Here is a 12580-nt window from a genome sequence, read left to right as displayed (position 1 = left end):
GGGTTCAGGTTAGGGTACGGGGTTAGGGGTTCGGGTACGGGTCAGGGTACGGTTTAAGGTTAGGGTCCGGGTTGGCCTCCATAGCCCGACCCCTCCTTCCAAAATTTTTACTTCTGCTTGAAAATCACCACGCCCCACGAGTGTGAGGCATTTCTCTTACCTCATGTATACCTGGAACCTCAGCAGTGTTGGGACAAATATTTGACAGGGGCAAAAAAATTGGCTTGAAAAAGAGAAAAAAACTCTGCCCCGTGTGAGGATCGAACTCACGACCTTGAGATTATGAGACTCACGCGCTGCCTACTGCGCCAACGAGGCGGATGCTGACGTCTGGCAGGGACGCAATAAAACTGTGCCGCACCGATCAATAAGTCTGCGTCACCTCTACGTAAGCCAACGCAAGCCACCGCGCGGTAATTTCAAGATGCATCGAAAAAAGCGTTATGTTTTTGCAATTGATTGACACAGGAGAAAAAAAATCTGCCTCGCCTAGCAGTAACGCAATAAAACCATGTCGCGCCCATCAATAAGTCTGTGTCACGTCTACGTAAGGCGGCGCAAGCCACCGCGCGGTAACTTCAAGACGCATCGAAAATAGCGACGCTTAATCGTGTTTTTGATTGACACAGGAGAAAAAAAAAAAATTATGCCTCGTCTGGCAGTAACGCAATAAAACCGTGTCTCGCCCATAGTCTGCGTCACGTCTACGCAAGCCGACGCAAACCACCGCGCGGTAATTTCAAGACGCATCGAAAATAGTGACGCTTATTTATGTTTTTGATTGACACAGGAGAAAAAAATCTGCCTCGTCTGGCAGTAACGCAATAAAACCATGCCACGCCCTTCAATAAGTCTGTGTCACGTCTACGCAAGCCGGCACAAGCTACAGCGCGGTAATGGCAAGACGCATCAAAAATAATGACGCGCATTGATGTTTTTTGATTGACACATGTAACGTTTGGAGATGTAATTAAAAGAGAAACAAATCTGCCCCGTCTGGCAGTAACACAATGAAACTATGAGCCAGCGAGCGGTAATTTCAAGCCGCATCGAAAATAGCGACGCTTATTTATGTTTTTCATTGACACGTCAGTTGTGATTGAAGAGAGAAAAAAAATTGCCCTATCTGGCAGTAACGCAATAAAACCAACAATTTTAATACGCATCGAAAATAGCTACGTTTATTTATTTTCATATAAACATGTTCGAACGTGTCATGAATCTCAATTATGTTGTCATCATCATCATTGTATTACCGATCATCAATATTCACTGCACGAAATGGCCTCGTATCCCGGCGTATACGTACAGGGATTCCTCCGGAAATATTCCATATCCCGGTGCGGATTTAGCGTATCCGTAAGTTATTACGGATACGCTAAATCCGCACCGGGATATGGAATATTTCCGGAGGAATCCCTGTACGTATACGCCGGGATACGAGGCCATTTCGTGCAGTGATTCATCTATCATTATCCTCTTTTTGAGACTAGGTCGCATGTGAAAAGGGGATATATATAGTAAGTCCAACAATAATGACACAAGAAACCCATCGGGTATCGCTGATCATGACATCTTATTAGGCGGACTCCAATTTACTTTTGCACTGAGTTTATTGTATTCTTATCAAATCATTTCTACAATATAATCTTAAGCTCATTGGTGTAGGTCTCGCGGTTTGCTTTATCCATAGACTGAAATCGAGTAAAAAGCGTCAAAGGAAAAACTACTACACATGTTGATTTATTTTATTTTTCAAGGTTGAGATAGCGACACACTGCGAAGATCAAGAATCTAGACTACATATCAGCCATTTAACAGCCCTACGTTTTGTCTTAAAAGTTTAAGAACAATTACAAGCACAAAGTGGACATGTTACAGATTATCATCATTATGTAACATATCATATTCCTTTTCTTATTACACGTTTGAGGGTCCTTGGTTACATTTTCAACTTCATCAACTAAAGATTGCACGTCCTTGGGTAAATATTTTTGAGACATGGTAAGAACATGATCAGACAGTAAAACACAATCTTTAAGCAAAGCTTGGGGGGTAGGGTCCGCTTTCTGGCTGCCCAAGTTCTGACAGCTGGCTCTCCCCAAGTAAAACGTCACGACTCCCCCCCCCCCCCCCAAATAAAATATGGTTGAATCCGTGAATAGCTTCATCACGTTGATTACAAGGTTCTTTGTACGTTTCGGGGACCGTCTGTCACCTTCCTCATGGCAACAATGCCTGGTCTACAGCTCCAGTCATGAACCGCGATGAGGGGTAAATATAAGATCAGTGACTTTTGAGGCCGCTTTCTTAAAACTGCAGCCATGGCACCTAGCGTTAGCTGCAGCACAAAGTTGTGAAGTAGAACCAGTCATTCATTTTTTTGAGCTAAGGAAGGTGACAGCCAGCGAAACGTCGGCCAGGTAAAGATATAGCCTCCATAGCAGGCTCTACTGGGCAATTTTGGGGGGCTTATAATATACCTTTTGCAGCCAGCCCGTAACCATCAGCCAGCCTAGCCTGAACCCATTTTGCCCGTGGACAGTCTTAACCATCAGCCAGCCTGGTTTCAGGCTAGGCTGGCTGATGGTTACGGGCTGGCTGCAAAAGGTGTATTATAAGCCCCCCAAAATGCCCGGTAGAGCCTGCTATGGAGGCTATGGTAAAGATACTTGGTTGCGTACAAATCACTTTGTTATCCAGATATATGTGGAGTTATTTACTGTCTCCTACAGCTTAGCCGGCGGGGCCTCCTGCTGTTTGGCTTTCCCCATGTAGAAGAGAGGTTTGAAGTTCGGGTCGGTGATAGCCGGTCGGTTCATGGTGAAATCGGCAATAGGGTACTGAGTGCGCCCGTCGATAGCCAGCTCACTCAGAATTTTGCCCAGAAGAGAGGCAGACCTGTGAGAACAAAACGTTATACTTGAATGTGCTATCTCAGTTGAGCAGAGCTGACGAGTCCATCTATTAGACAATCCTGAAAACCACCTTGATACTGTTGGTCATTACGTGGCTATACAGTTTTCAATAATTATACAGCACGTATATCACTTGCACTTGTTTAACGTTTAACTCACTCAGAATTTTAACCCAGAAGAACCTAAAAACAGAAACGAAGACTGTCATCTTAGTGAGTGGAGCAGAGATTTCGAGTCCATCTATTGGACTATCCGGAAAACCACTTTGATACTATAGGTCATAACTTTACACAATTTTCGACAACTAGACAGCACACATACTTCGTGCAGTCGTTTTTATACTAGAAGGTTGAACAAAAGGGAAAGGAAAAAATACACTGATGAATGATAAAATCGAAAAGAAAAAAATCTCCAATTATCTGCACACAATTAAAAAGTTACGGTTTGGCGCAATATCGGTACAATGTTCAGCATAAGTTTTACCTGACTTTTTAACTGTGCTATAACTATCAATAAAGTTTGGCGACGGAAAAAGGTGTCGCGCCCTACACTTTGACTTCTTCTAATTGTTTTCAGAAGAGAATAATAATTTCTACTGACTTGTAGGCGTGGCCAGCGCCGCAGCAGATGATGACGTCAGACCAGCCCTTGGAGGCGAGCGTGTCGATGACGAAGTGCCGGTCCATGGTCATGGTGTACAGGCACGTCTTGCTGTACATGATCGGGCCCAGCGACTGGAAAAACACGCAGAAAACATGCATTGTCAGAAGGGTCGGCATCTTTTTTTTCCGTAGGGCGTAGGCAGCCTATTTCGATTGACCGTACGTAGGGAAAGCCGTCTTTTGCACGTGATTCGTGGCGAGGTGACTAATTTCTTGGCGTGATTGCCTTCGTTGTATTAAGCGTAAAACGCAGAAGAGTCTTCTGAATTTAGCGTAAAACGTTTAGCTTGGCATTTTTGTGGTTTTGGTTTGTGCGTCCAAAGTAGGTTTCGTGTAAACAATCAAATTGCTTAGCAATTTTGTCAGGGTATTGGTTACTGGTACGGTACATACATACGTATTAACGTTCGGAATAGAATGGTCTATTGACACTGACATTGGATTGTATGGCCTGTAGGTAGTCAACAAAATCAGAATTTATTACATACATGACATTGATACGGAGAACGAATACAAGCACCGAGCCGATTAGATGGATGGTGCCTTATGCACAGTTGCTTTAATACTATTACTTTGAATTGATAAAAAATAGAATAACATTTTTAAAAAAGGACCAACCCTCGGGACGTATTTCTGCAGAAAATCTATGCAAGCCTTCTCTCTGACGGGGTCTGGAACGTAGGTCCTGGTTTCCGGTGTGACGCGTGGACCCCCCGCGTCGATGCCTATCTTACTTCCGGTGTTGCCGTGGATGGGGAGTCCGTAGAAGTCGTAATCAGGCGTGTGGCTTATCCAGGTGGGGTACCTGTCCGGTAAGAACAGACAGACTGTGCTACATGTACAGGTTGAATCTCAATGAACCTTAGGGCCGCAGCTCGGCAAGCATGTAGATATCATCTGATGTGATGTTATCTAAAGCGTGGAGTGCAACGATGAATAACATTGATCTATAGGTTCATTTCTGGCAATAAAATTGATTATTACTTCTGTAGTTGGAAGCCCATTTTTGATAATCTAGGCTACTAGATACTAGTAATCTAGAAGCAAGCTCTTACTGTCCGTGAGTGACTCTTGACAGAGTCTCTTGCCGTGGGTCGCAGCTCGGCAATCATGTTGTATTACAGAAGGGCGCGGGAGAGCCGCAATTTCGGCCACAACTCCTCAATTATGACGTATTACTTTTGCAAACTTCAGCTTGAGCTTTCTGTCGTGCATCAAATGTAGCGTCTGACCGTCTGACCGTTTCTAGGATCATATCCAGTTGCTTGTCAATGAGTAACTGTTATTTGGCGTCTCTTATTACCTGGAGGTCTAACCTTCATCGACGTATCAAATGTAGCTTTCTGTCGGTCACATTCAGTCAAGCAAAACAAGATTTGTCAGGCTTGTAAAAAAATTGAAACTTACCTGTCCTTGGTGAACTCCTTGACGTTGGGCGTGGCGAAGTAGGTGACCTGCTCCTGCGTCACGGCCACGGGGATGTGGGCGCCCACGGACCGCAGGACGTGGTTGATCCAGGCCCCGGCAGTCACCACCACCCGCCGGCACCGGAACTCGCCCTTACTGGTCCGCACCTGGAGGTACAACCACATAGGTATACAAAAACCGAACGTGTATAAGGGATGTAGATAGTACTAACACCCTAAATTCACTTTTCCGGTCTTTTGTACACACAAAATCCTTTATTATGATGGAAGCTCATCTGTGTTGGTAGTAATCATAATACAGTGCTAAACTTTCTTCCAACACTAAGGTATTCACGGATCGAATTTTCGACGACCACTGTCGCCTTCTTCAGGATCAATAATCACTGCCGAACGTAAACTCGCGAGAGTTAAAGACACGTGACTTCATTGACACGTGTCATTACGGATACGTGACGTCAGCAATTGGTCAAACGTGCCAGGAAGTTTATAACGCCCACTGTCTCTGTTGATGATGGCTGGAGTGCCCTGATATGGCCTCCTTTACACCTCTCATAAAGTAGTCCTGCTCAGTGCCCAGTATTCTGACTTTATTAGTACCTTCATTTTCCCTTTGTTTATCCGTACTGGTCATTTGTTTTGTAACTACTGTAACACATGCGCGGGCTGCTAGAAATTTCGTTTTTACTAGGCTAAGCAGAAAGGAAGAAGAAGAAGGGATCAGCGATTCTACGGGTAGAGATTACGATCTTTGTCGACGAGAGATCGCGATCAGGATCTCTGCCAGTACAATCGGCGATTCTACCAGCGTGCTCTGAGCGGTTTCTGGACGGCAAAGCTGAAAAGGCTATGACGTTGTGTCATAATAGTGCGTTTGAAGGCTATCTTGAATGTTACAAGGAGATTATAGTTTCACGATAACCTCCTTGAATGTTCTAACTATTTATTGGGGGTACCAATAAATAAAGGGATCCTTTCTGTAGCTTGCCTTTGCGCTGTGTTCATTGTCCAATGTATTAACTAATGATGCAGATGTGCTACAAAAAAGACTGTAAAAGTCAACATACAGATTTCCAAATCCAATAATACTTCCAGTTTTACCCCCTGGAATCGCTTAGGTCACCTTAAACATTTCTCACCATCGTCATTCCGCTCTTCGTTCTGTCAATCTTGAGAACGGCGCACTCGTCGATGACCGTGGCGCCGTGCGCCTGCGCCAGCTGGATGTGGGTGGAGTTCCCCCTAGCGGCGTCCACCAGTCCTGTATCTGCCTGGTACAGACCGACGGTCTCGGCGCCCACCTCGAACTGTGGGAACCGGCGGCGGATCTCAGGCCCATCCAGCCGCTCGTACCTGCGGGGTGTAAGGTCGTGAAGATTCAATGTCCTGCCTTTGATTGGTTCGTTGAGGTCCCCAGTCAAAAATCCTTCTCTTAGCTATAGGCCGTCGGGGCAGTGGGCTGTTATCCACTGTGTCTCGGTATGGGCAGATGGAGCCCAACCCTCTCCCTCCACAACCTTTTATCCCCCTAACCGAAGCCAGGTAGCTATTTTTACACCTGGGTGGAGCAAGGAAAGTTGTGTGGAAAGTGCCTTTCCCAAGGGCACAACATCGGGGGCATGTCAGGGGATTAGAACCCAGGATCTCTCGGTTCTGGGCCAAACACACTTGTCTTTTTAGTCATACTTGTACGTTTTGCATGGTATTCCCGTGGTAAAGTCCAGGCTAACTCAAATTCAATCTAGGACGCAGCAAGGTTGGCAACGCGTCGCGGGTCCAGTAAGAGGAAGGGGGGGGGGGGGCAAGCGACAAAAGTTTGTGTGCTTACGGAATGTCCTGGGCGTCCATAGCTTTAGCGTACTCCTCCATGAGCCATTCCTGCGGTCCCCCCTTCAGGGTAAAGTCCAGTCCGCCCGTCTTGTAAACCAGCTGTAGGCCGGACTCTCTCTCAACCTCCTCCCAGCTGTGAGATAGAGGGATGGAAAGAGTAGACAGAGATGAAGGGAGAAACGAAGGCTGAAAGGAAGAGAGTCATGATGAAGAAAATAGAGAGCTTCAAAGATATATGGACTTTCAATAGACTATCTCCCGGAACCCTTCTTTTTTTATTCAAATCATGAATAAAGGACCAGAGAAAGTGTGATGGCGCACTCTGGTGATGAAATTCGGAGTAACGGACAAGATATCCGGATAACTTTGCATGCTGAGAAAAAAAGGATGTTTTGTAACTCTGTGGACTATGTTGAACACTTGTTCTATTATTGTGATATTGTAAAACCCATATGGATAGAAGTAGAAAAAAAACTTTATTGTATCAAGTATGGAAGTTTATTATCATTATCCGTACAAGACATCACTCTTGGTCATAAACTTCACAAAATTGAAGAAAAAAAATTAAATCAACGTATTGATATTACTTGGGAAGTTTACAATTTGCAAGTATAAGTATGGTACATACAATGGAAATATTGTTTGAAAACGAATGCATCTTGAGAAGTTTAATATGATTACTGCTTGTCATACGTAATGTATGAATCATTTGAATGTAAATCTCACTTGTAAATAAATGTTGTCAAAAAAGGCTTCTGGGTAACGAAGGGAGTAAGCCAAATCATTGCCATGACAACCGGAGTACAGTACGCATGCGCAGCACACGATGCAACATGACACATGGTATCAAACACTCGCACCCAGCGTTACTCATAATTCCGTAATCAGGAATATGGCATATGAAAGGCACATTAGAGGATGGACTGAAATATGAATGATATCGTCAGGAATGACGTGTTATCATTGGAAATGGAAACAACTCACGCCCTGTACGTGTCCTTCACGATCCTAGTGTACCGTGGATCGTGGTAACATAGGCGTCTGGGGGAAAGAACGTGAATAAACAATTACAAATCGTGTCAGGCCTTTCAGTCTATATGCTTGCTCTTCGGTATAGTAGTATTTACATAAAAGTGTATCTACATAGCAGTACATAATAGTGTATGCACATAGCAGTGTACTGGCGTTCTTCGCTCCGCTTTCAAACAATGTGAATGTCAAGTAATGTTTCAAGTAACGCAGCCAAAGTTTTAGCTGCATTCAGCTGGGCACAAGGTCGTGTTTTGTATCCAAACGTGATTGTTTTAATAAAGATATAATTGCTTTTAAGTGACTTACACCTCTGATGAAGATATTCACGTATGCGGAAACGTGACAAATAATGATACATGTTCAGTCGAAAACGTGTGCAGAATGTTAGCCAGGATAGGACTGTACTTGATTTTGCTCCATCACTTGTTATTTTCCTTCAAACATGTTCTTGCGCCTGGTTTGGTGGTTTGTAATAGGTAGGTTGACTCCAATCTGTATGTCTAATATTGAACCTTTCCTAAAAAATAACAAGATATCTCCGTTGGTACTTAATGTTTATCATACTCACATGATTCTGGAATGATCCTGAGACCCCCCGTTGTCATGGCCCAACTTGAACTGTTCCAACCCTAGCACACCTGGGAACGAGGTGAGAACGGACTCAGTCAGGGTGATTCCATTTCTACTAACGGTACGGGGAGGGATTAAGGTGTTTGAACGAAGAAGATGTCCCGGAAGTTGAGGTCGTATTTTCTCAATGATATTTTTCAACGCTCAACAACCGTGGAACTCAAAATTACAGGTGTGGGTGTAGACTGTGGTATTACACCGTGAGTAACGTTGTGCAAGTTTTGTTGACGTACCCCGAACTCCTTCTGTCCTTGACCGACATGTGACCTTGGGTTCAAGGTGAATACTTGTAACAAAAACAATGGTGTTTTCCCTCTTCTAGGATCGTAACTGTAGCCGCAGAATCCAGTATGCTGTGCTGTATGTGACTGTATGTATGTGACTGTATGTATGTAACTACATTGTATTTTGAGTGGCCAAACAAGTGAAGTGTACCGTTGTACTGATTTGTTAGAATATGGCAGAATACAGAATGAGAGCTGAATCTATGTAAAGCGCTGAGTAACCTCAGAGCCATTTTAGTTATTTTACCATTATGCAGATCGAGCTCCCAGTCTCCCCTCACTATAATGGGAGCCCCGGTAAACTAACTAAGACGGCACTCGAGCTCGGGCTAAGCTTCCAGAGGCAACCACGCCAAACTACCCTCCTGTAGAGTACCTAGAGCATTCCACCCACCTTTCCCGGCCCTCTTGGACAGCCAGTACACGGCGGCACTGCCGATGCCTCCGCACCCGATCACGATATACTCGTAGTACGGGACGTACGCCATGTCTCAGCTTAGGTAACGGTAGCGCTCTGAACTTTGGACTGTCGAACTCTAGATATGCTGTGACCGCTATCTGACCTTTACGTTAGTCATTTAGCTTAGGTGCCTGCCTCATTAGGACGGCGTCTTCTGTGGTTGTTGTACGTGTGTCGTAGCCGGGACGGCGTTAGATATAACTCTGGCGCCCCTACTGGTCAATATTTGGGCCAGCATAGATTTGAGTAGCATGAGCGCCAGCCTTGTTTTTACCTTCGCCGAGAAGGTAATGCAGAGGGTAGCGTTTGTATGTATGTATGTTTGTAGTGGCACAGCATAACTCGAGAACGCCTTGTTGGATTGTCTTGGTATTTGGTATGTTGGTAGGTTTTGATGAGACCTGAAAACGATTAGATTTTGGGCCCCCTAGCGGCTTCTAATGGTACTGCAGTGGAACTTCCTGTTTTGATATCTCGTGTTCTGGACATGCTATGGAACTGATTTTTGAGTGGTAGATAGATCTTTGGACAGAGAGTAAGTGGTATGGGTTTGGGCCCCCTAGCGTTTTTTTTGAACTGCAGGAGCAGGTTTTGCGTCTGACTTTGAAAGGGAATAACTGAAGAAGGGCTTGATGGATAGTAATGATTTTTGGTAAGTAGATAGCTTGAGTAATGATGTACATGATTAGATACTTCTTATGTAAATCACTATCTAATTTGCATAATTAATGAGGAAAGTTTGTACGTCCACCAAGTTCCATGATAGGACTCTGAAACATGTGTCCACATGTAACTGAGGAAGAGAGAAATATTAATTGATATGAACTATGCAAATGAAGACCTCATTTGCATAATTGATGAGAAAATACTATAACAAGATGGCCTTGATGGATGGTCATGACTTTTGGTATGTTGATAGCTTGTGTGATGCTTAGTATGATTGGACGGTAATTATGCAAATCAGATTCTAATTTGCATAATTAATGTATCTGTATCTATCTGTATCTATATAGCCGGTATAACCGCCATCAGGCGTAACACACCAGCTTCGCAGGCACGCGGCGCGGCAGCAGCTGGTCATATTACACCGAACGGTCTGTTACACCTAGTCTTTGCATATCTGACTGCAACCGTTCTTTAAAGCTACTTAGTGATGAAGCTCCTACAGTACTTGATGACAACGAGTTCCATTCTACTATGGTTCTCGGGAAATACGAATTTTTGAACACGTCAATCCTTGGCTGATAACTCTGGTACTTAAAAGCATGACTATTTCTGGTCCTCTTCTGAGCTGGCATTAGATACTTATCAGTCGGTACGTCCACAAGTTTATTAGTCATCTTGTACATCATGCAAAGTCTGGACATTGTTCTCCTGTCCTCAAGTGACATCCATTGCAGGTCTGCTTTCATTTTTGTTACACTGGCGCCCCTTTCATAGTTGTTCGTGCAGAATCTGGCAGCTTGGTTCTGCACCCTCTCGAGTTTATCTATATCCTTCTTTGTGTATGGATCCCAAACTGTTGCAGCATATTCAAGGTTTGGTCTTACTAGAGACGTGTATGCAAGTGATTTTACCTTTGCTGGGCATGCCCACAAATTACGCTTGATCACTCCCAATGTCTGTTTAGCCTTAGTTGTTACTTTGTTGATATGGGTGTTCCACTTTAGCCCCGTTGTTAATGTAACGCCTAGGTACGGGTGGCTCTTTGCTGTTGCTAGAGCCTGTCCACAGAACTGGTAGGTGGTTACAATTGGGTTTCGTTTGTTTGTTATATGCATGATGTAACATTTTTCCGGATTAAACTGCATTAGCCATCTGCTTTGCCATTCTTCGAGTGTGTTCAAATCTTCTTGCAAAAGCTGTGAATCACTCTATATATAACAGGCAGTCATCGGCAAATAACCTAACATTTGAATCAAGCTGGTCTGGTAAGTCATTTATGTACAGGAGGAAGAGTAACGGTCCCAGAACAGTTCCCTGTGGTACGCCTGACGCAACTCTAACTGAGGCAACTTTAAGAATCTGCTTTGTTCCATGATATGATTTCAAATTGTAACTGAGGAAGAGAGGAATGTTGATAGATAGAAAATATGCAAATGTGAGTCTGATTTGCATACTTAATGAATAACTTCTTTAATTCCACACTGGCAAATGACGGTAATTTCATACATTTAATACTTTCTTTGTGGTGTCGGGAAGTTATGTGAATGTGAACATCGTTGAATCAAATTATGCTAATAAAGGCCTCATTTGCATAATTGGTGCTAAATATTAGCATAACCTTCTTTGTTAAGCTCATAATTTGATAAGCTCATACTTTGGACATGTTATATTTGAAGACAATCAACTGGTATGATTTTTAATTGATGAGAAACACTCCTAATACGTCAGTCATAAAGGTTAAAATCATTTGGCGAAGGTATGAGGTCGTGGAACTCTAGTTTATAATAGCTTCCGTACGCTACCCAAGCTCCGCTGCCGGCCAAAAAGGCTGACACTCAGGCTAAGATTTGAGGGGGAGGAGGGGGCACAAAGGGCATCTACCATGCCAGTGATTTTCATGCTGCAAACTTTCCGGCTGTAGCCAGCTGCAGACTAGGCCTGTTTGTTTTCTGTCAACTGACTGTTACCCCCCAAACCGGTACAAGCCGGAATCGCCGCGCCGTACGTTGTTTTTGCAGTTCGTTATCGATCCAGTAGATGTCACTTCATACTGCCAGACATTGCAACTAAATGAACTTGGTAAAGTAAAGCAGTCAAACCGGTACAAGCCGGAATCGCCGCGCCTTACGTTGTTTTTGCAATTTGTTATCGATCCAGTAGATGTCACTTCATACTACCAGAAATTGCAACTAGATGAACTTGGTAAAGTAAAGCAGTCAAACCGGTACAAGCCGGAATCGCCGCGCCTTACGTTATTTTTGCAATTTGTTATCGATCCAGTAGATGTCACTTCATACTACCAGACATTGCAACTAAATGAACTTGGTAAAGTAAAGCAGTCAAACCGGTACAAGCCGGAATCGCCGCGCCTTACGTTGTTTTTGCAATTCGATATCGATCCGGTAGATGTCGCTGCAACTGCCAGACATTGCAACTAAATGAACTTGGTAAAGTAAATCAGTCATTCTCAATTGAAGTGATGCATGCTCATTTTTCAAGTAGCTAGTGGTAGTCAGTAATGCGGTGTTGCTACGGGTCGGGTTTTTGGTCGAGCACATCGGGTCATCCCTACTCCTCTCGATAAGTGTGTTGGGTTCTTATACGTGCATAGGTTTGACGATTGAGGCAAACGCCTAAAGTTCCTTCATACACGGAGCTGCCAGCTTTACCGACG

The 12580-nt window shown here is 44.0% G+C and overlaps 1 protein-coding gene and 1 non-coding gene across 2 annotated transcripts; both read right to left on the bottom strand.

Annotated features, from left to right (window-relative positions):
* Positions 1-245: 245 nt before the first annotated feature.
* Positions 246-318, bottom strand: Trnam-cau (transfer RNA methionine (anticodon CAU)). Its single transcript has one exon. It is a non-coding gene; the product is annotated as a tRNA-Met (tRNA).
* Positions 319-2653: 2335 nt separating this feature from the next.
* On the bottom strand, positions 2654-9439 carry LOC136438828 (monomeric sarcosine oxidase-like). Its single transcript, XM_066433797.1, has 9 exons — positions 9175-9439; positions 8435-8504; positions 7819-7875; positions 6833-6967; positions 6144-6357; positions 4988-5154; positions 4199-4385; positions 3519-3652; positions 2654-2901 (listed from the first exon to the last, which is right to left on the bottom strand). Exons 1-9 carry the CDS (start codon positions 9266-9268, stop codon positions 2730-2732), a joined length of 1230 nt encoding a protein of 409 aa, XP_066289894.1. The 5' UTR covers positions 9269-9439; the 3' UTR covers positions 2654-2729.
* Positions 9440-12580: the final 3141 nt, after the last annotated feature.

The sequence above is a fragment of the Branchiostoma lanceolatum genome, chromosome 7 (genome assembly GCF_035083965.1).
Source record: "Branchiostoma lanceolatum isolate klBraLanc5 chromosome 7, klBraLanc5.hap2, whole genome shotgun sequence".
NCBI classification, from domain to species: domain Eukaryota; kingdom Metazoa; phylum Chordata; class Leptocardii; order Amphioxiformes; family Branchiostomatidae; genus Branchiostoma; species Branchiostoma lanceolatum.
This window is presented reverse-complemented; position numbering and strand designations above follow the sequence as displayed.

Bases quoted from the DNA above. Each gene is read 5' to 3' on its own strand.
- LOC136438828 (XM_066433797.1), bottom strand. From the start codon at position 9,268: ATGGCGTACGTCCCGTACTACGAGTATATCGTGATCGGGTGCGGAGGC. The intron at 4,386-4,987 runs GTAAGTTTCAAT...CTTACCGGACAG, and splicing joins AAGGAGTTCACCAAGGACAG to GTACCCCACCTGGATAAGCC. The intron at 2,902-3,518 runs GTCAGTAGAAAT...TTGTTCTCACAG, and splicing joins GGCGCTGGCCACGCCTACAA to GTCTGCCTCTCTTCTGGGCA.